The 22,402-nt window shown below is 35.5% G+C and overlaps 1 protein-coding gene across 1 annotated transcript; it reads left to right on the top strand.

Annotated features, from left to right (window-relative positions):
- Positions 1 to 17,651: 17,651 nt before the first annotated feature.
- On the top strand, positions 17,652 to 22,252 carry LOC111794835 (glutathione S-transferase 2). Its single transcript, XM_023676997.2, has 9 exons — positions 17,652 to 17,811; positions 17,908 to 17,964; positions 19,611 to 19,696; positions 19,783 to 19,854; positions 20,113 to 20,166; positions 20,252 to 20,327; positions 20,769 to 20,830; positions 21,732 to 21,791; positions 21,906 to 22,252. The coding sequence occupies exons 1-9, from the start codon at positions 17,721 to 17,723 to the stop codon at positions 22,014 to 22,016; spliced, it is 669 nt and encodes a 222-aa protein (XP_023532765.2). The 5' UTR covers positions 17,652 to 17,720; the 3' UTR covers positions 22,017 to 22,252.
- The last annotated feature ends 150 nt before the right edge of the window (positions 22,253 to 22,402 follow it).

The raw sequence follows: 22,402 nt of genomic DNA, 5'->3' as shown, positions 1-22,402 counted from the left end.
GGAATGGCATGCAACAGCTCACCCGGTTGATATCTGTTTTTCTCACCATCATTGTGATAGTGATATCCACTTTGAATGATTCCTTTACAACAACAAACCTCAAAACCATGTATGTATATCTATAGTGGTAGATCATGATTGTGTATGCATTTAAAGTGACTTTTGTGCACGTTAGTACCGAACACTCAGAAAGGTTGTTAAGGCATATTCTTGAATTGGATGACTAATATAGAAATGGGTAAATTTCATCTCATGATATTATGTTCGTAACTCTCTATTTGGTTAAGTCTCTAAAATGGAAAGTATATTGAATCGGCTAAAAGAGTCATTCTCGCCCATCCAAATTAATGGACAAGCCCAGATAGGTAAGTGTTTATAACTCACTCAGGATTATGATCAAGACGCATATGATCATCATGTGAAATACTAATCTTCTCAATTAATAGCTTTATACATGTGAAATACTAATCTTCTCAATTAATAGATTTATAAAGAGAGATTAAACATTTCTTGATCCAGTCTTATACAAACTCATTGTATAGGATACCTCTCTCACATGTCTCCAATTTAGATCAAATTATTTGTAACGATTACAAAGTAGGTCGTATCAATAGTATTACCAGGATAAAGGCACTCAACCTTATCCATATACTATAGACCCTTTAGGTTATTACTTGAACACGGTTCTCTTGTATGTCAACCATATCTTTTTCAAGATTTCTATCATCTTCAAGATTCCATTAATAACCTTGAATTTTCATACCATGAATAATATTAAATTGTAAATAGAATAATAAGAATTATTGTTAAAATTAAATAATTAATTATCAGGTTTTAGGGCATAAATCCGAACAAGAATATCTAGACGTTGTTATGTATTGTCATCTTTGGTTGGTCCAACTCTATCTTATTCCTAAGAAATTTTAATTCCGCAACATGCATTTCTTTTGCTCCTCTTGCGCAAGAACTTCGTGATCAGATTGCATGTAAAAATTTCTTGTAAGGTACACCTATGTCTTTCAACCATGTGTTCTAGTCATTCAAGTTATTCAGAATTTTTGGGGACACCATCCGTCTCAAAAAAGTTGGATTAACCAACAGAGTGTTCAATAGAAATGGCCTAAACAAATCGGTAATTGTCACCCCTATTATTATTAGATCCCATTTTTCTTACGCCCTAATAGTCTTCTTAGCTCTGTTTTTGGGTTCCTTCTTCTTCCGTCTCAAAAAAGTTGGTAAGATGTTGATGATCTTTCATTAGTATCTTATATAAATGGTTTTGCTAGCTCGAGGTCTTTAAGAAGACATGATCACCCACAACAAACTCGAGGCCTTTCTTGCAAGAGCTTCCATAAGTATTTTGCCAACTCTATACGGTCATTATCTTCTATGCATATGCACTAGTAACCTAATAAACTCCGCCCTAGTTGTTGATTATCTACCAATTCCCAGAGAATAGATGACTGAAGATGCAAATGTTCATCCTAGCAAAAAAAAAAAAAGTACTTAAAGAAATTTTAGTATTATAGTCTTGTAAGCTTTATTCACAACAACAAAAGAATAGAAAAACATAAGTGCTTCAGCTTCTTATGTTCGAAGAAACTCTCCCCTCATGTTGTTCATTCTATTTCATTTATTTGTTTTTGGTACATTTCGCCTTCGGTAAACTTCTCTAGAGTGCGAGGTAAACCTTGTATCTTGAGCTGACACAATAAAAATTAGAATACCATGTAAATGAACTATCTTCTTAATATATAATTGGACTCATTTATCTATTGGGTGGGTGGCTTTAATATCAATTTGTCATGACTCGATTCCTTACTCTAAAAATCACGGATTGCAATGTGGATTGATAAATTGATCACAAAAAGTACAATAAATTTTTTTCTCAAGTTTAAAAATGACATAACATTTAAAAGATGAAAATAAAAATATTTACAAATTGAAGGTAGTGTTTGAAAGTTTTATTACAAAGTCATGGGACTAGGTAACGAGATAAAAACCAAATAATAACACATATACAAAAGAGCTAACACTTCGAGACATCCCTCCTATATGACCGCGCAACTGCATCCCTAACCTAGTAAGCTACTACTGGCTTTAATCTAGGATCTAAGAAGTTCAGGCCTAAGTTCTACAACCATATGAGCTTATAGGAAATCCTAAAGTTCTTGAGGCGATTCTTATGCATGTCATAAACCCAATCATGATTTGAAAGTTGTGCACCCTTTCAAGCACCGTAGGATCTCGTGAACAACTTAAATCATCTTTTTTGTTCTTCTTACTTAGTTAGCGTATATTGAATTGGAAATGAATCATTGGTATCCTTAATCTAGAAGAGCAACCCTATATGGAACTACTGAGTGTACCTATGTGTTGTATGAATAACACGTACCCTATAGCCCCTATATGTGTCATATTTTATGATACTATTGTGTGTTATGTACGATATGATATGTGATGATTATGCTATGGCATGAATTACGTTAAGATACGAATGTTATATGATGCATATACTTCCATATGTAATGCCATGTATATCATGATAGTATGTTCAAATTATGCCTATAAGACATTGATAAGTCATGAACTGGTTCATATGTCGAATATACATATGCATGTCTCATAGAAATATGAAGTCATGAAAAGAATAAAAATATAATTTGCATCATAAGTATGTACCGCGATTTGAAACTATGGGACCTCAAGCATGTTGAATTTCACGAGCATTGAGATATCTAGTATGATTAATACGGACACGTACACTATGATATAGAAAAACGCTCTTTTCCTCTTTGGCTTTCAGCAACGTGAGCTAGCTCATAGTTAGACCCAGGTGGTACATACTATCATGTGCGTGTACGTGAATCATGCATAGAGAAGTACTACACATCCAACTCTGCCCTGACTAGAAAGTAGCGCCCAAAGAACAATTCGTGAAAAGATAAGTCCCACCATGATTACATGTGATTGCATTTTTCCGAGTCCAACCGTAGAGGTACTTATTAAGTATTTATAAATACTTATGTTCTTTATTTTTTCTGATAAAGGTAAGACACCTATGTACGGATGATGACGAAACAAATTGAAGTATGATTTGTAATTTTAATTTGATCATTAGATTAATATAAAATTAAAGTATGGTGTGAAGTGTAGAGAAAAGTAATGGCTTTTCCTTTAATGGGACATACTTTATGGTGTGGTCATCATCACCTATTTGATAAAGCGACCAACCATAACTTTTGATGAAGAAACAAAAAAGACTTTGAAAAAAAAATGTTGAATACTTTATAACACTTTTGATTATTCAAATTGATCTTTAATAATTTACTTTACCCAAGATTAACTTTTGCTAAACAAGATTAGCCATTAAAATGTTGTGTTTATATGAATTAATAATTCGATTAATCTTGAATATCCAACTCAAGCTATAAAAGTTGGGTTGTGTTAGATTTTTTTTTTCCAATTTCAATTGGGTTGAACTTTTAAAAAACCGAAAATTCGATATGATTGCAGGTTCACGTTTTTTCTTCGGGCATGAAACTAGGGTTACAATCAAATCCAATCCAATCAAACTTTACCCTACTGATGTTAATGATGAATTGAATTTAGTACCGAATTCATGTTTGTCACCCATGTTAATGATGTGTGTTGTGTTTATAAATGTTCCATATTTAAATTTTATGAGATTTCAGTTATTAATATAATATATAAATAAAATAGTAAAAAAAAAAAAAAAAATTAAAGAAAAAATAATAAAATAATTATGTTATTAGTGATCGGCCGCCATGTGTGGGACCATTTATGATAATAATTGCTAGCAACCCCTCAAGTTATGGTTGAGAATGGTGGATGGGTCATAATGTTTTAAATATAAATTTATTAATTTATTAATTTATAATGCTTAATACTTGTCCCTTAAAATAACTTTCCATCTTAAAAAAAAAAAAATAATAAATAAATAGTAAAATATTTCTAAATTAATAGAAAATATTGTTGGAGGTTGAAAGTCGAGCATCGACTCATTTAGGGAATGATTATGGGTTTATAATCAAGGAATACTACCTACGTTTCAACGTAGTACGATGTCTTTTGGGGAAACCCAAAGCAAAGTCATGAGAGCTTATGTTCAAAGTGGACAATATCATACTAGTGTGAAGAGTTGTGTTAATCTAACATGGTATCAAAGTCATGCCCTAAACTTAGTCATGTCAATAGAATCCTCAGATGTCGAACAAAAGTATTGTGAGCCTCGAAGGTATAGTCAAAAAATGACTAAGAAATTAAGAGGAGATGTACTTTGTTCGAGGAGAGGTGTTGGATGATGAAAGTCCCACATAGATTAATTTAGAGAATGATCATGGGTTTATGAGTTTATAATCGTTGAATACTATCTCTATTAGTATGAGGCCACGATGAGAGATTGTCCACGCTCAAAGTGGACAATATCTTTAAGATCATAATTATTAAGAAATTTAAGTTAATAAGTTACGATATATTTAATCACGACATGCTAGAGATCGATCGATCTAGATCAAACACGGGAGACAAGATGGAAGAAAAAGGGGAAAAAAACAACATAATAGATGAGTTCTTCACTTCTTGGTGGAGGAGCTGCCGCCGATGGAACCTGTTGTGAAGAAACCATTTTTGATTTTGCTCCTCGACGCTGGATTATGAGTTGAAAACGGTGGCCCTGGGTACACACTCCGCCGCTCGCCGGAGTTCTTTTCGCCGTCCTTCTCTTCCGCCCAAGAGCTCTGCCTCTCACTTCTCTCACTCATCCTTCTCTTTCTCTCTCTCTTTGTGTTTCAATGATAATTGAAATGTTTTAAAGTTGGTGTTTATCTTTTTTATTTTATTTTATCAAAATTTATATATATATTAATTTAACAAATTTTTAATATAATTTTTTCATTTTAAATGTTGAATATAAATAAAAATGATTTTTATAATTTATAATTGAGTTTTTAAATTATATATTTTGTAAAGGGTTCATGTCATCAAAGTCCAATAATTGGTTGACACGTGGATGAAGCACGCTGAGGTACCAGATGACGTCATTTAGTGACGCATGCATTCCCTATGGAGTAGGACAGTGGGGTCTAAATGCAAAGAACACAACATTATCTTCATCTTAAAATAAAATATATTATATCATCAAATCATTGTCCACTAAATTATATATTAATTTTATCTTTTATTTCGAATGAATTAAGACAATACTTTTGGTCCAACTTTGTTCGTGCACGTTTCTTTTTCAGCTCAAGAATTCTAAATATATAATTTTTAATTAATCCTCTGTACTTTTATAAATTTACGTAGAATCAAAACATAAATATGAATAGGGAATTGAACGAAATGGATTTCTGTATGTGAATAGACTACGAGAGTTAAACACGATTACAATCATGAATAAGTACTGTTTGTCTAAAATAGATGACTTGTTTGATCAGTTGTAAGGAGTTTTAGTGTTCTCTAAGATCAATTTAAGGTCAGGTAATCAGTATATAAGGATAAGAGAGGAGGATATACAAATGACAACTTTCGGGAACCGTTATGGCTATTATGAGTTCATCGTTGTTTCCTTTGGTGAACCAAGTGTTTAAGAAATTTTTCGATATGTTCGTCGTTGTCTTCATTGACGATATAATAGTACTCTAGGATGGAGGTGATTCACGAGGATCACCTAAGAAAAGTTTTGTTGATGTTAAGAACATACCAATTATATGTCAAGTTCTTGAAGTGCAAATTTTGGCTTCAAGAGATAGCTTTCTTAGAACGTGTAGTATCGAGTAAGGGAATCATAGTGGGCTTGACCAAGATAGCGATAGTTATGAGATGGCGAAGGCTGACCTTCGTCGATGAAATATAGAGCTTTTTGGGATTGGTAGTTGTCTCCATTTTTTTTTTTCTATCCTCGGGTCAAGCTCGAATCAGGAACTTTGTCAACTAGTGGAGGCTCACAGTCGTCAATTGCTTTTTCCAGTCAAAGTGTAGTGGCGTAGTCAAGTGTCATGAGGAGACACCGGTTCTCGAACCTCAGGTCTTAGGCCCATGATGAAACAATCTACTTTCTTTTTCTCTACATCAACCATGCTAGGGGTGATCAAGACAATCGATTAAACTTGTGATCATATTCTTCAACTTACATGTCTTCTTGCTCAGTGCTTAGAAATTTTCGTCGCTTTTTGTATCTTAGCACTGACTTGAAATAATTCTTGAGAAAAGCCTCCTTGAACTGTGTCTAGGTGATCAGGTTATCATTTATAGTTGGAGCCTTATGAGACAAACTGCCACCAAGCAGAAATGTAGCATAATTCAGGCTCTGTCTTTCAGGACACTTCATAGGATCAAATATTTCTTCTATGGAGTATAGCACAATTCGACCACTATTAGGTCACCAAATGTTTCATCGAACTCATCTAGGTCCCATCGTTTGAAGCCCTGAAATACCTCCCTTCACGAGAATTATCAACGATGTTAGGGTTGGGTAAGGCCACCTGCCCTATGCCCTTAGACCGCTTTTGGGATTAGTTGAGTCACAACCATTTGTACTAAAGATTGCGACATCCCCATCATCGTGGTCATGTTCGGTTGCACCGATGGAAAAACTCCTACGACTGGGCCTAAATTCACATTGTTTTGACTTTCCTCTGGTCGGACCTCAGCAGTTGGGTTCTCCTGGGCTCGTATAGGTCCACCTTGCCTCCTAGTCCTTCCTCGTCCTCTTTCTGGTTGAGGCATCATCTTCCCAAATTCCTACTCTACAATTTACCATAATTGTAAATTTCTAGGTCGAGTCTCAGTCAATATGCACTAATTTTTATTCTAAACTACATATGCATATCAATTCATATATGTCCAATCGAAAGAAAAGAAGGCAAACAACAAGCAACCAATGATCCACTCTATAGCACGACACACTTGAAAGTGATGAGGGTCCACTGCTTATTCATGTGCAACTCTGTATAGCTTATGATGTAAGCAGTCTACCAAACTTTAAAACTAGGCTCTGATACCAATTGTAACGACCCAAATTTTCACATACATATGGGTTGGATATGTCACCTAACACTAAAAGTTTGTAACTTAAAATATATGAAAATATGCTAAAAGACGTTTTTGTAAAATAGATGTGTTCTAACCATACACAAACAATTAAACTCAACTTGACGTTGAAATGTCTTAAATAGACAAGAAAAAAAAACTCTAAGTTGCCAGAGTTGCCCCATGATAAGATTCTCCAACCTGCTCGTAACTCTCGTGCTATGACCTTGCCTTTACCGGAAAATCGTTTTAAGAATAGGGGTGAGTTTTAAAAATATTTAGTAAGGCATTCTCCTATTGAGGTTAGATATGCAAACTATCATACAGTTCAACAATCGAACTCGAGTGACACTGGTAGTTGTTTACCGAAAAGACACAACTTATAATCACTCACGAAAAATCATTTTCAATAATCACTCCTCAGTGATCATTAGTAGTTGGCTACTCGATATATACAACGTGTAACCCTTACCACAAAAATAATTATCAACAATCACTTTTCGTGACCATTAACCACTGGTTACTCGATACACATAACGTGTAACCTTTACCACACTCATTGCGTCAAAAAATCATAAGATGCATATACAAGTCTCAAAACATATATTTTTCATGACCAATAAAGCATGACAGGAAACAATATAAAACAATGCAATAACAAACATATCAAACCGTATTTAGAAAAGCAAAACGGTTTAGTTTCCATAGGAACGTCTTTTATCTTGAGTTTTCCCTATAACAGTCCCTATAGTTGGCACATCGAACCTCCAATTTCGGTATTCAAGTCACTATATTTACATTTATATGCATCTATTAGTGGTATTTCGTATCCAAAACTAAGATTGGAATAAAATAACAAGCCCCGTAGAACCTAAATCATGGTTTTGGCGGTAGGGATGTTCGGCCACCAGCGGCAGTGACGGTTCTCTAGAGTCCTCGAACAAAGTGCACCCTTTGTTCGACTTTGAGTCATTTTTAACTACACCTTCGAGACTCACAACTTGTTTGTTCAACATTTGATGATTCTGTTGAATAGCTAAGTTAAGAGCATAACTCTGATACCATGTTAGGAATCACGGATCTCTACAATGGTATGATATTGTCTACCGTGAGCATAAACGCTCATGGATTTGATCTGGGTTTCTTCAAAATGCCTCGTACCAATGAAATTGTATTCCTTACTTAGAAACCTACTATTATTCCCTAAATTAGGGAACGTGGGACTCCCTCCTAGCGATTCTCAACATATTACGAAAGCGATATCCTTGTCGTAAAGGGTTAGAACGCGGATTCCCAATAAAATGAAAAATTTTACATCTTAATAACCAAAATACATAGCCTTTAATTAAAGAGGGAGGTAGGAAAAAGAGGAATCAGATCGGATGACATATCTAACAAACACAATACACGGCGGAGCCCCGGCGAACCGGAGGATTGGAACTCTAGCTAGTCTTTGTTCCTGGAAGACGAACCGGCGGCGCTGATAGCTTCCTTTATGATGCCGCTCAGAACTCCGCCCCTCGGCGGTGGATATTTGGGCGAATAAAACGGTCCTGGGTACACGCTCCGATCGCCGGAGTTCTTTCCGCCGCCACTTTTCTCCTTTCCCGTTTGCCTCTCACCTCCCTGGTTCATCGCGTTTCGATTTTGGACGGAGGAAAATGAACCGGGGATTAAATAATTGGGCCGTTCATTAAGTGAAATTGTAGGTACCTCACAGTCCAATGATCCAGTGACGCGTGTACAAAAATGACGCTCTTGGTCGGCCCCGTATGACGTGTGTGTTGTCAGTGATCCAGTAGGTTAGTGAACCCCCGAGTTTGATGTATATGTGTTTTTTTTTTTTTTCCTTTTTATTTCTTTTAGAATATTCAATATTATTATTATTATTTAAAAAATATTAAAATAATCTAGCTGGCCCTAATAAGGTTCAATACTAAAAATTGACACGTTTTATCCATGTGGATAAATAATTTTCATAGAGATCGAAACTCGAGCGCCAAATTTGCAAGTGAATCGAGGGAGTTGGAGCAAATTATCTTACGGGTTTGATTTAAATAGGTTGTAGAAGAGTGTTGGGGAACCAATTTGGAAGATATATCATTTAGGAATCTAATTGTGTCTTTCGTTCGAAACTGAGTAAATTTTTAGGTTTTTGGTTAAACTTTCTTCGATTAGCTGACCATTCTGGATTTAACTTATATCAGTCGATTCATTTTAATGTTACGAGTGGAACTGTTGAAGAGATCACGATCAATCAACGACGATCAATGGAACTGAAAACAAACCAAATGTGTACATTAATTGAAGGTGAACTGGTTCAAGAACTAGTTTACGGTTGATTGGCTTGTTGTGGGGCTATTTTGATTCATTTTGTTAATTAATCTCGATTGTATTAATAAAATTTTCTTTGGAACAAAAAGGCAAAATTGTTAAAGAAATGACCTAAAATTGAGGTAAGCAACATGTCATAAATTATTTTCAAAAATTGGATTGATATGACTCGAATCGACCCTTAAGTTGACTCGTATTTTCAAATTATGACTATCGTTACAAAACTTTAGGGTCATATTGTCCTCCTGTCCGGGTCACATTGCCAAATTTTTTTGGAAACATGATTATGACCATATCGTCACGAAATATTATGGACCATATGGGCCAATCGCCACGTTTTTCTAAGTTTTATTTTTATGGGTAGATACATGCATCAGGTTTTGTTAATTGTACATGATAAAAATTGTTTTGATCATTCAGGATGATTTTCTATGACTATCATCATTTCACCAAAATCATAACATGAGTCACATACATGCATCATAAAAACACTACAATACGCTAGAGTTTCATAGTCATAACACTCATCATACTCATCACGTCTCATAAAGAATTCCATAGAATTATGACTATATTACACCAACATCAGGGCCATATCGTTACCTCTTTGTGTTCTAATTATCATGACTTGTAAACACACATATTTGCCCTCGGGTTTATATGGAAGAATAACAAAGATAAGAAGCTGGTCTTGGTGAGGGAAGAACATCTGGAATTGTTCATGCGATATGTGTCAAACTAAGAAAACCAAGAACATCAGGAATCGTTCATGAGCTAAGATAAGTTGTTTAGAAGATCTGCGACACTAGAAATGAGTGAACCACCACCAAACTCAGAAGGGGTTTGTGAGCAAGAAAAGAGTACTTCGAGACATTCCCAAAACTCAGATAGTGTTAAAACTAGGCTCGAACTTTCTAGAGCCTAAAGAGAAGTTTGTGATAACTTACTAGGTTAAGAATATACTGATAGCCTACAAATAGATTGGTTAATGAGTATTCTTGTACTTACCCATTTCCTCATTTCTTTTTCGTGTTATTCTAGAGGTCTTTCTTATTTTGTTTGAAATCGTATTTCAAACCTATTTTACGTTTATAATAAATTCAAACAATATCAACTTATAACTATATTTCGTTTTATTTTAAATTGTGGAATTTTTTTTTCATTGTCTTTTTAATTATGGTCCGAGATTTAAAACTGTGATGTCCCACATTAGCGGGGGAGTAGAACAAACCACCATTTATAAGTGTGTGGAAACCTTCTCCTAGCAGACGCGTTTTAAAGCTTTGAGGGGAAGTCCGAAAGGAAAAGTCCAAAGAGGACAATATCTACTAGCAATGAATCTGGGCCGTTACAAAAACATCGAAAATCCAGAAGACATTGATGTGTCTCTTCTGTCGATTATTCGTTGACCAATTCCATTTTTGAGAAAGAAGAGCCGCCATGAAATGTCATCCATATTATTCCCTGGTCTTGGTCAAAGTCTCTCCTCACTCCATCAATTGGACAACTACATCTATTATCGTATCTATGGTTGACCTTACGCTCTACTTTCATTTTTTGGTATAATTGGACGCTCTACACATAGCCCACACATATACATGGCCCACTAGAAAAGCTTGTTAACGTACTCTCAAGACCTTACTATGAAATAGTGTAACTTCATGCAGCCAAAATCGGTAAATAAGAAAGGAATGCGAATAATATATTATGAATATAGTCGGTATAATACAAGTCTAGATATACTTGAGGTTACACTATTTAGTTCATAGTTTGTGATATGATACAATAATAACACATGCACGTTGAACACAATGTTAATATCTCATAAGACTGGCAATCCTATTCACACATGATCATCATATATTTCTATATCACGGTATAACATGTTTTACATGGGCCACAAAATAACATATATAATTATGGTTAATAATACACGAATATTTTAGTCATAACACAGTACATACTATCCATGCATTAAACAGCTCATCTAACTAAGTTTATATGCATCCATTAATAAGTCTACTTTTCTCGATGAACTTAACCAAACTACCCTATACACCTAGGTCGACTCCACCAACGACCTTCAAAATGTATGAATGTTGGTCTTAAAACTCATCCATAAGGCTACAAACACCTAATTTACCGTAAAAGGAGTCCTAAATGTAGTGAGAAAAGCTATTGAGGCGTCTTAAAAAGAAGGTAAGCTTACTTATGAAGCCTTGAACCCGACTTAATTTAGACCAAAACACTCTAAACCAGTTTGAACTAGTTGGATCAACTCTGAACCTGTCGAATTAGAGCTAAACCAATGAAGGGCGCATTAACCAGAGTTGTATGAGCTTTGGGCGCATAAACTAGAGGTAAATCAGCACTAAAGGAATGAATCGCGTGCGAATGACAACTAGGAAAAGAACCAAACGTAAATCGACTGCTGAGAGGTGAGCCCATATCACAACCATATCATGAAGAGAGTAGGTTGTGACCCTTTCATTGAGACAACCAAAGCAACAACTCTCAAGTAGCACCTATCCAGTCATGCGAGGTCCAAGATAGACGAGTCGCATGATGCGACTGAGAAGTCATCCAACGCACCATATAATATATGCATTAAAGCTAGAAAGAGGCATAAGCAAGATAGGGGCAATAACTAGACTCGTGCCAAAGATGGGTTTGTTGAGGGCTGAGTAGGGCCTTGGCCCTAAACCCTAAAAGTCAACGTTCAAGAAGGAGTTAGGGTATGTGACTCTAGAGTTAAGTCCATCCATATGAAAGATGGAGGCTCGCCAAATTTGGTGTCAATCGGACATCGGACAGACGCTCCACAATACCGTATAGCTAAAGGAGTTAGGGTTTGTTGAGGGCCACATTACGAGACTAGTGTCTCGAGCGACTTGAAATTGGATCTTTCAAGAACATTGTCAAACGACACAGGTGTACCGACATTGCACCCCAACCGATGTGTCGGAGGTTGGATTATACATCCGCTATCTGGCATGGAGTCCATAAAGGATATGGCATAGATACAGGAGGGTTCAATGCCTCAATAGAACCCAATGGATGGATGTTCGAGATGTCGCAGTATTATAAATGATACATAGGCTCGTTCTCGATGGCATGGCGAGTAAGCTATGATTGCCAACGACACCCCCCGACTTGAGATGCCATCAAGACATGTGGGCTATATTAAATCAGGAACTAAGATGAAAAATGAGATGCGACATTGCGTCTAGAGACCTTTGCTCCAAGTAGATGCAAGGTCAATCCGAATGACTTGGCCTAGTGCAGAGGTAAGTCAGTTGGGTCACAAATTATTGAATATGCATGTGCAGGTTCTATGTGTGGCCGAATAAGTTTAGATTCTACAAAAGTCATGTTCGGTTGGCGGAGAGAAACCTCGCTTAAGGTTCGACGAACCCACAAAATTGGCGAAAAATGAATATGCAACTTGGGTTACCCTCTGGTCATGGGCATCTCAAACTCACAATGCCACACAGTTGAAAATGTATAACCTTAGCACCCTACACACGCGCCTTTATAGACTCGACCGGGTCTAACCTGTGAACCAGTCAACTGTTTTGAATGAATGGAATGAGTCTTAGACTTTTAAATAGTCCAACTCATTACTTAAATAATAAATTTTTTTTCTATACATCAAATAGAAAATAAAGCTTCAACTTTTAAATCACTTTATGATATATAAACTCGAGATACCTATCAATATCGTCTTTGAGTACTTTTCAGACCATCCAAATCTTAAATGTTTTGAAAATTTATGGTCCGAAAAAGTATTGCATATCATACATCGATGCAATATTATACATTTCAAAGTTGTCAACATCAACAACGGGGAGATTTCGAATTGGTGTGTGGAAAGCCCATCTCCATACGGGAATTTAATTCATTTTTTAATTCGGGTTTTATTTTAATAATAATAATATAATTTAATAAAAAAAAGTTGAAAAAATTAAAATTTTCTTCAATTTGGCCCTTCAATAAAACTCATGTACTCCGAATTTCATGTCTAATAACTCAAACAAACACATCTAAATGTATAAATAATATTTCTCGTGAAATAACTTAAAATTTAATATGAAAATTACTGAAGAATAATACAAATCATTTGATAAATGTAACTTTGGAGTAAGTCGAGAACAGGTAGATGACCAAATAATTTAGGGTTTCTTCGGAGAGGTCGAGCCCGGGGGCAAAGATGTAGATTTAAGGATGTTATTCATGACTTGGCCTCTCACGGGGGGATTGTTAGGCGTGAAGAAGGGCCCTGGATACATACCCTTCTCGCTCGAGTTCTTTTCGCAGCCTTTCTCGTGTTCGTCCTCGTGCTCGTTCGACCTTTGCTTCTCATTTCCCCCATCCATCAATCTCTCTCTCTCTCTCTCTCTCTCCTGCTTTTTATTTGATAAAAACTTTGATATGGTTGAAGAAATTAGGAGAATATGGTTTATATAGAGAGAGATTAGTGATCATACAACCCTGCAAGTGCACACAGTCCAATCATGTCATGCCACGTGGATAAAAATGACATATATTGTGGACCCCAAGTGATGTATTCGTTGAGGTAAGATTGGCGGCGATTAGCCAAATATATGTTTCCAATCATTACTTCGATTTAATTAATTCATTTATATATATTTCTATTTAAAGAATAATATTTAATTAGTTTTGAGTTTTTTATTAAAATGTATAAATTAATATTTAATTATTTGTTGTATATTTATTTAAATTTTATTTATTGGTAATTGCATTTAAATTTTAAGGTCTAGTTTTGACAAGGTATTAATTGGACCTTAAACTAACCAAATCAGAAGGTTTAAGGTTAAAATTAACCCACCCAACTAACTAGGGTTGAGTTTTATTTATTTATTTATTTATTTATTTTCAAAGGATTTATTCAATACGTGATGAGTCAAGGTCTTTTTATAATATATATTTTGTATTCAAAGAATTTTGCCAAGATACTAATTTTAGGCTTCGACACTCTTAAATTTCGTCGGGTCGGGTTTGAACGTTCTGAGATCCAATCCAATTATTCGGGTTCTATATTTTTTGAACCCAAATGAACCTAACCCAACCCAATCAAACCAAAGTTTTCATAACCTTAAATCCAAACCGTCCAGGTTGGATTGAGATGTTCGAGTTTTTTAAGTCATCGAGCTGTTCGAACATCTCGATCTTTTTTTCTCTCTCTTCTCAAAGATTTGATGTGTTTTAATTAATTTTGTATTATCCTTTCGAACATTTTAAATAAATATTAAAAAAATATTAAATGTTGGACTGGTCAAGAATGAGGATAAGAACTTATTGTATAATAATTTTAAATATCAAAATTGATTCTTTTACTATAAATCCAAGAGGTCCAAAATCTAAAAACGATATATGTTGGACCATGACGTGAAAATAAAGGTAAATTTATTATATGAGACGAAGAACATGACGTATAATAGAGAAAAGAACAAATGGTTCACGTGTGCGATGTTTGCCACGCTGACTCTAATACTTAACAAGTATTTATATGAGAGTTTTGTCGGGTTTTCTCATTTTTAGTATGGATTTGATCCCTTTGAAGGCTTTCCATAGGCTTGGCTTTGTCTTCTTATTGAGGCCGGGGAGATGTCTAACATCCAAGCCCCAACGAGGTATTAAAATACTATAATTTTTCTTTAACGTTCAAATTTTCGAGATTTTATTGAAGGTGGTGTAGAACGGAAACTGGACTCAGAATCAAACACCTAAAAAATGGTCAAAAGTTAACCCAAAGAGGTATTTCGGCCATTGTGCCCTGATTTAGAATCGAACACCTAAAAAAATAGAGATTAGTGAAAAAATAAAGAAAAAAAAAAGAAATGCAGAAAAGGAAAGAGATGGGAAAGAAAAGGATAGAGAGAGGAGGGAAAGTTCTAGAGAGACGGGAGAGAATAGTAACCGTCACCAACTCCGTCCCGACCATGAGAGGTCCAATTTCGATCAAACTTCCTTCACGAAAGTTTTCTCATAAACTTGAGGAGTACTCTGAACCTTTGGATCATCCAAAACCATCAAAGAATGCAGAAGATCTGGAGATAAGTTCTTGAATCATTTGTTCTTCGGTTTATTTTAGATTCACTAAGATTATTAGGATTTAAGTTCTAAAATTTAAGTATGTTAAACTAGGAAGTGTGACGCTCATAATTCCTGAAGAAAGTTAGAGTTGAATCAGATCGGAGGTGGAAATTCCGTCATTTGTCAAGATGTGTAAGTGTTAAACATTTGACTTATTTTGGACTCCGCTACCTCTCTATATTTATAAGGAAGAAGAAGGATGCATGTCACACAGTGGTAGGGACATGTGTCAGGCAGAGAGGCGAGCCGCGTGTCTGGTCGGAGGACGGACACGTGTTTATCTATCATTCGCATAAAGGAAAATCGACAAAAATACCAATTAGGTTGGATTCGAAGCCTGGCGGACCATGACCCGAAATTGAAAACCCAGTAACTCGTGTGCGACTCGGACTTCCCTAACCCGATCTGACACCCTCATCAACTTCTGTGGTGTGTCACTTTGGGAAAAAAATGAAGGAATTTGTGTGCTTTAGGGATCGAGCTAATGTCGTCGAAGTCGAACGAGCCAATCAAAAGACGACATGTGTCCAGCGTCTATCGCAACTTCCTTACTGCGAGGTGCGTGTGCGTGAATCCCCTCTGGACACGTGGATAGCACGTGGCAGGCATGTGAGATGATTTTTGACCCGTTTGGCAGCTTTTTGTCCCAATTTCAATACTAACCTTAATTTAGTTTGATTCCTACCACCAAAATTTTAAGAGATTTGGAGTTTTCATCGAGCGTAAATGCAAGCTACCGAGGGCAGCAACATCCCGGTAAGTAACCACGTGACTATAGGCAAATAATACTTGTAGAAATCGTTAGAACGTACTAGCATGCGAGCATAATTTACGTCAGGTGGTTAGAATATGAGTGATTCGGACTTCGAATGAGCAATTGGGGTGAAAATGACGCATATGTTATAAAATTACAAAATTACCCTTAGAATAAGAAAACTGAGAAGCATGCCTAATTTAATGTCTTCCAATATGGTAGCATTGAGGAAGGGATACTGTGATCTCTGCTATGGGTGAGTGATCGATGTTATTTTCCTATTGAGCTTGTTTAATTGTATGTATAATTTAGTCAATTTGCATATGCATGATTAGGACTTAGAACGAGCAATTCAGGTACTCATATAATTAAATAGCTCGTAGTCTATTACATAGTTTTAGTCAGTCATGTACTTACGAAGCATAGATAATGTAGAACACGTAATACATCACAAAAAGTGCATGGTGGTAGAGTAAATCAATACGCCATCGGTCTAATTCGATTTAGAATTTACGATAAAGTATGGGCTTAACTTGTTTTCACGCCTGAACCTCAAAACACCCTTCATAGGCGTCATCTTCAAGAATACCTTGTAACTTACTAAACTCTAAATTACTCTACCTTACATCAGGTCTTATGCATCATTGTCCTAATTTTCTACATGGCCTCATTGGATAGCTTGATCCAACTTTGGTCCTAACAGCTCGAGCTCACTCACTTTGTTCCAACATACCAGGCACCTGCATCGTTCCAACATATCAAGCACCTACACCGTTTCAACATATCAGGCACCTGCACCATTTCCCAATAGAGTCTTGTAGTGTCATGCCAATGGTTGCTTGGAAACTATTACTATAGATGAATTCCATGTAGCTTAGAGTCCAAATTGATCAAGAAATCTATACGTTGGCATGTAACATGTCTTCTAATATCTGATTCAAACGTTTTGTTTACCGATTTGCTTGTGGGTGAAAATTAGCACTCCATATAGTTTAACAATATCCTTTCCATATAGTTAGTGCTTCGGCCTATTAGAAAATCAACTGGAACCAAGTCGAGGGAATATCTAAGCGTGAGTTGTGACTAGACCGAGTACATGGAGGTGGATATGCGAGTTGGGTCAGGCAAGTGGGTGGCGCTCGAGTTAGGCTTTACACAACCGAAATTCAAGTAGATATTCCATCTTAGAATTTATTCATGGACCCAATTCTTGAAAATGTTAAAACATTATTATGGTCTTAATTAGGTCACAAATGATACTAGACAATTCCAAAATAGTCAAAGTCAAATCCCGACAAGGAAACCAAAAGTCAAACCCGACAACGTTGGTCAATAAAGTTGGGTGAAATTGTGAGAAAGAATCGTCATTACATACGCAAACATGAGTGACTTGATGTGGAGATAGGCATGTGGTTGAGTATTTAAGTGAACCCTTCTTCATGTTTTGTTGTAAGAGGTTGAGAATATGGCGGCGGGTGAAGGATATCCATTGAAGCTCTACTCGTACTACCTCAGCACTTGTGCTCAACGTGTTCGAATAGCTCTTAACTTAAAAGGTCTTTGATTTGATCCTTTTTTGGGATTGTTTTCTTCTTTTTTTTGGTTATGTTCTTACTGTTCTTCGCCTGTTTGTTTGGCTAATTTATGATCAGGGCTAAGGTTTGAGTACAAAGCTGTTGATCTTATGAAGGGAGAGCATTTGAGTCCTGGTATGTTTTTATCTTATGCTTCGAATCCTTTTATTCTTATGAAGCTTCCTCGGTTTTGGTTCAATATGGTACCGATTCAATTTTGTCCCAATTTTAATAGTTAGAGTAAACAACCAAATGGGTTTCGTGAAATTCCGAAAAACATTACTTATAACGGTGTGAAACTTCTCCCTAACAGACATATTTTTAAAATTTTAAACAGATGTCCAAATGATTCGGTATGATATCGTTCACTTTAAGCCTGAGTTCTCATGGCTTTGCTTTGTGCTTCCCCAAAAGGCCTCATACCCACGATCATTCCTTAACCAATATGGGACGTACTCCCAATAATCCTTAACATGTGTAACCCTAGCAGAAGTGTTTTAGAAAACCGACAACATTATTTATAAGAGTGTAAAAACTTCTCCCTAACGGATAAGTTTTAAAAATTTTGAGGGGAAGTTTGAACTAAAAGTTCAAAAAAGACAATATCGGCTTAATTAGATGTTTGAGCGGTGGCCGCGGTTGCTGGCGGGAAGTTTGTGTGTGGACGCCACGTAATAGGTATGTACAACGTTGGTTCTTCCAAAGCTAATTAGTTGTCGTCCACAGAAACTAGGTATAGCTAAACTGCTAACGTTTGGATAAACGATGTCGGCAAAGGTTGGATTATTGGGAACCACAAAAGCTGTTTGATGAAAATAAAATTAAGTTTAGATCTTTGTTATTTTATTTTTTATTTTTTCATTAAAAACTGGTTGTACCCAAATAAAATTGGTACAAAATAGAAGATATTTTAAATTGAGTAACTATTTGTGTTCACAATGAAATATAGATTTGACATAGAATCTTGACTTTTGAGTCAAAAGTCAACACAAATCAGTATGTTTTGTCTTCACTCACATGCATTTTAGTAAAAAAGTTAAAGAACAAAAAGATCTCTAAGAGCTGTTTCCTGGATCAGAAATAGAGTAGTTGGGTTTTCAGATAAAGCAAACGATTCGTTCTGACAACTTTGGATCAGATTCACCCTTTGAATTAGCTAATCTTACAAAATCGATCGGGCGGACAGGTTGAGAAGGGATTCTTAGTGGAAAAAAGAATCGTTGAGAGATAGATTCGACTAGTTTGTTAGGATGAATGAGCGGTTGTGCAGCATGCTCCGAAGAAGATTGACCCTGAGAGTCAGTCTAGTGAGAAAGGGGAAGAGGTCACCTAACATAAAATTGTTTCAAACAAAACAAATTTAACGTTATGAATAAACCACTAAAAAATGAAAATCTATCTTGTTGGTATAGGTAGTAATTTTTAATTTTTTTCAATTTTTCTTAGTCATTCTATCCTAAGAATCACACTCACATGATCTCAGTTCATTCATGTACCTCTCCTTTACTTTGTATCACACGCCCTTCTCCTTCACTTTTCTCAATGCACCTTAAGTAGCACATCGAGAGAAGTTGTCTCGCATGACGACGACGTTTCATTCTCCCGACACCTTAAAAGTGACGTTAGGAGAGGCATTTTTCCTCACGTTTTGTAGCATCTCGAGATCAAATTATAGATCATTTCTCATTATTTAGTCCTTTTGAGTTTATGTTTGAGTCATAAACAAAGTTGAAGCTAATTAATTTTCTTGATTCTTTCCTCCTCGTTCTTGGGGTGCTTAGACTTTCTAAAGCTCAATCCCGTTGGCTTTGTACCTGCTCTCGTGGATGGCGATATCGTCATTGCCGACTCTTTTGCAATAATAATGGTTCGTCTTTAGATTCCATATATGATAAACATATCTAATAAATCTTCTACTCGATCTTAAGTTTTTTGAGTTTCGAAATTTTACAGTATTTAGAGGAGAAGTATCCTCAACATCCTCTATTGCCGAGTGATCTTTATAAAAGAGCTATCAATTACCAGGTATTTTGCACGTGTTAAATTTGTATATGAACATACCTTAACGGGTCAAAACATTATGTCTTTCCTTTCTAAGATTTGAAGGTTCGGTTCTGATATATTAGGAGAGCTGCTAACGATTCTTTTTTAATCAAAACTTAATCGATGTATGATTGAATAACTTGTTTAATAACACCATCGTAACGTGACTGTCTCTTAGTATCGAAATAAGTTATTAAATGATTGATCGACGTTATTGTATGGAACATTGAATATCCACAGGCTGCAAATATTGTTTCTTCAAGCATACAACCTCTTCAAAACCTAATTGTTGAGGTGAGTGATTAGTTGATGTGATGGTCTTTTATTGTATGTTTTCGTTGTTTTTAAGGTTTGAAATCTTATGGATATTAATTTACAGAATTATATTGAGGAAAAATGTGGTGTAGAGGACAAACTTTCTTGGGTTCATATGATCATTGGAAAAGGTTTTTTAGGTAAGTTTTGAGTTATTTTATTTATTATTTTTTCTATTTAAGTGTTTTATCTATTAAATTATATTCAGATTTTTAAAAGTATTTAACGAATCTGTGAACTTTTCATTCGGTGTCTAATATCATAATCATTAAACTTTCAAAGTTTCGGAGCTAAATTTTGTAATTTAACCCGACTTTTAAAACATAATTTGGGTGTGGAAACCTTCTCCTAGCAGACGCGTTTTAGAGCCTTGAGGAGAAACTCGAAAGGGAAAGCACAAAGAAGACAATATCTACTAGCAATAGATCTGGGCCGTTACATAATATAACATTATTATATCGTATTCAAAATGAGCGGAGTACACGTCTATGTTTCTAAATATCATGAAATTGGATGGGTTTTAAGTAATTTTTGAAAGTTTTTAATTATATTTTCTCCTTTTTTTTTTTTTTGTTTATCAGCACTTGAGAAGTTACTAAAGGATCATGCTGGAAAATTTGCCACTGGAGACGAAATTTACCTGGTTAGTTTCATAGTTTGGAGTTTAGTAATTGTCTCGTGTGTTCATGTATATATCATCTCGTTGATAAGCATTCTTGATTTTAGGTTCGGTTTAGTAACTATTTAGTTTTGCATAATCTATTAGTTTAAAATTTTATTTAACATGAATCGAAAAGTTCAAGACTAAACTTATAACTAATTTAATCGAGTGTTAGTTGATCAATTGTAAAACTTGATGAGTAGATGCTAGAGCGTTTGAGAACAAGGTAGAAGGAAAAACATAAGGAACCAAGCCAATAAAATGAAGCCCAACTCGAATAAATGGGAATGAAAGTAAAGGACTCCGAGACCCAAAGGAAAGGGAAAGGCAAAGGAATTGGGTTGAATCCCAAATCCCATCAGCCTCGACAAGAGGCCGAGATTGAGCCAAGATCGAGCATCAAAATATGAATGTGAGAAAGCTTTCTAGGAATTTTTACTACTTTATGTCATAGCATATTATATTGCAATGAGTTTTGCCTTGATTAGGGTAGAAAGTGGTGGTCAACGACTAGTTCACCATACCAAGAAAGTCGTCAAGGTTGAGACTAGATAACCACATGTAGAAAAGTTTTCCCTCGAGCACGATATTACTCTCATAATTCCAAGCACATATATTAATTGTTCTTAGCACGCAAAGTTCACGTACGTTTTTCCTTATCAACAAGTGACTAGAGCAAACATGGATGACATCTTAAGCCAAAATCTACTCAAACTTCACTTGAAACGCCTCATTATCATAATAGACCGTATTGTAATAATTAATTGATTATTTCTCGAGTTTATAAGATTAAAAGAGTAATTTATATGGAGTTTCTTTTGTACAAGTTCGTTTGACGAACAATTCTTATGTTTGATAATCAACTATTTCTTACGATTTGCAGGCGGACTTGTTTTTGGCACCTCAACTCTACCGTGCCATAGAGACATTCAATGTTGACATGGTATTATTCCTTCTCTTAAAATTTTCATTGGCTCCCATATTTAATTCAAAGTTTAAGTTCTAAATATGCAGGTTCATTGCTGATCAGTTCTTGATCTTGAATATTGTTTTGCAGTCCAAGTTTCCAGTTCTGTCAAGATTGTATGAGGAATACAAGGAGGTACCAGCATTTGAAGATGCAGCACCAGAGAAGCAGCCTGATGCTCCTTCTCAAACCTCTGCCTAAAAGTAACAATACGCACTTCATGGATTTGTAGTGTTCGTCGTGTATTTTGGATCATCTTGAACTATTTTGGTGCTTTTCGTTAGTTTTTTCCAAGCTATAAAAAGAGTTCTCGTTAAATCATCAAGTAAAATTATCAACAATCGAACACCGATTAGTATAATAAAAGAAAGCTTCTTAAGATATGTATAAGAATGCATCCAATTTGTTTTATGGCCTACACGATTGAATGCTTTTTAGTTTCTTGTATTTATTTCCTTACACTAACAACATATCTGTCCTGATTTCACCCAAATAGCACAAATAAGAACCAAGTAGAAGGAGAAGGGATGACTAGAAGACCTACATAATATAGGTGTGGACTTCGTTTTGGACTTTTTTTTTCAGAA

This window comes from Cucurbita pepo, chromosome 5 (genome assembly GCF_057944985.1).
Source record: "Cucurbita pepo subsp. pepo isolate OVF chromosome 5, ASM5794498v1, whole genome shotgun sequence".
NCBI classification, from domain to species: Eukaryota; Viridiplantae; Streptophyta; class Magnoliopsida; order Cucurbitales; family Cucurbitaceae; genus Cucurbita; species Cucurbita pepo.
Note: the sequence above shows the minus strand (reverse complement) of the source record. Positions and strands in the feature narration are given on the sequence as shown.

Coding starts and splice junctions, on each gene's coding strand:
- LOC111794835 (XM_023676997.2), top strand. CDS start 17,721: ATGGCGGCGGGTGAAGGATATCCATTGAAGCTCTACTCGTACTACCTC. Junction 19,697..19,782: donor ACTCTTTTGCAATAATAATG/GTTCGTCTTTAG, acceptor GAAATTTTACAG/TATTTAGAGGAGAAGTATCC. Junction 20,167..20,251: donor TTCAAAACCTAATTGTTGAG/GTGAGTGATTAG, acceptor ATTAATTTACAG/AATTATATTGAGGAAAAATG.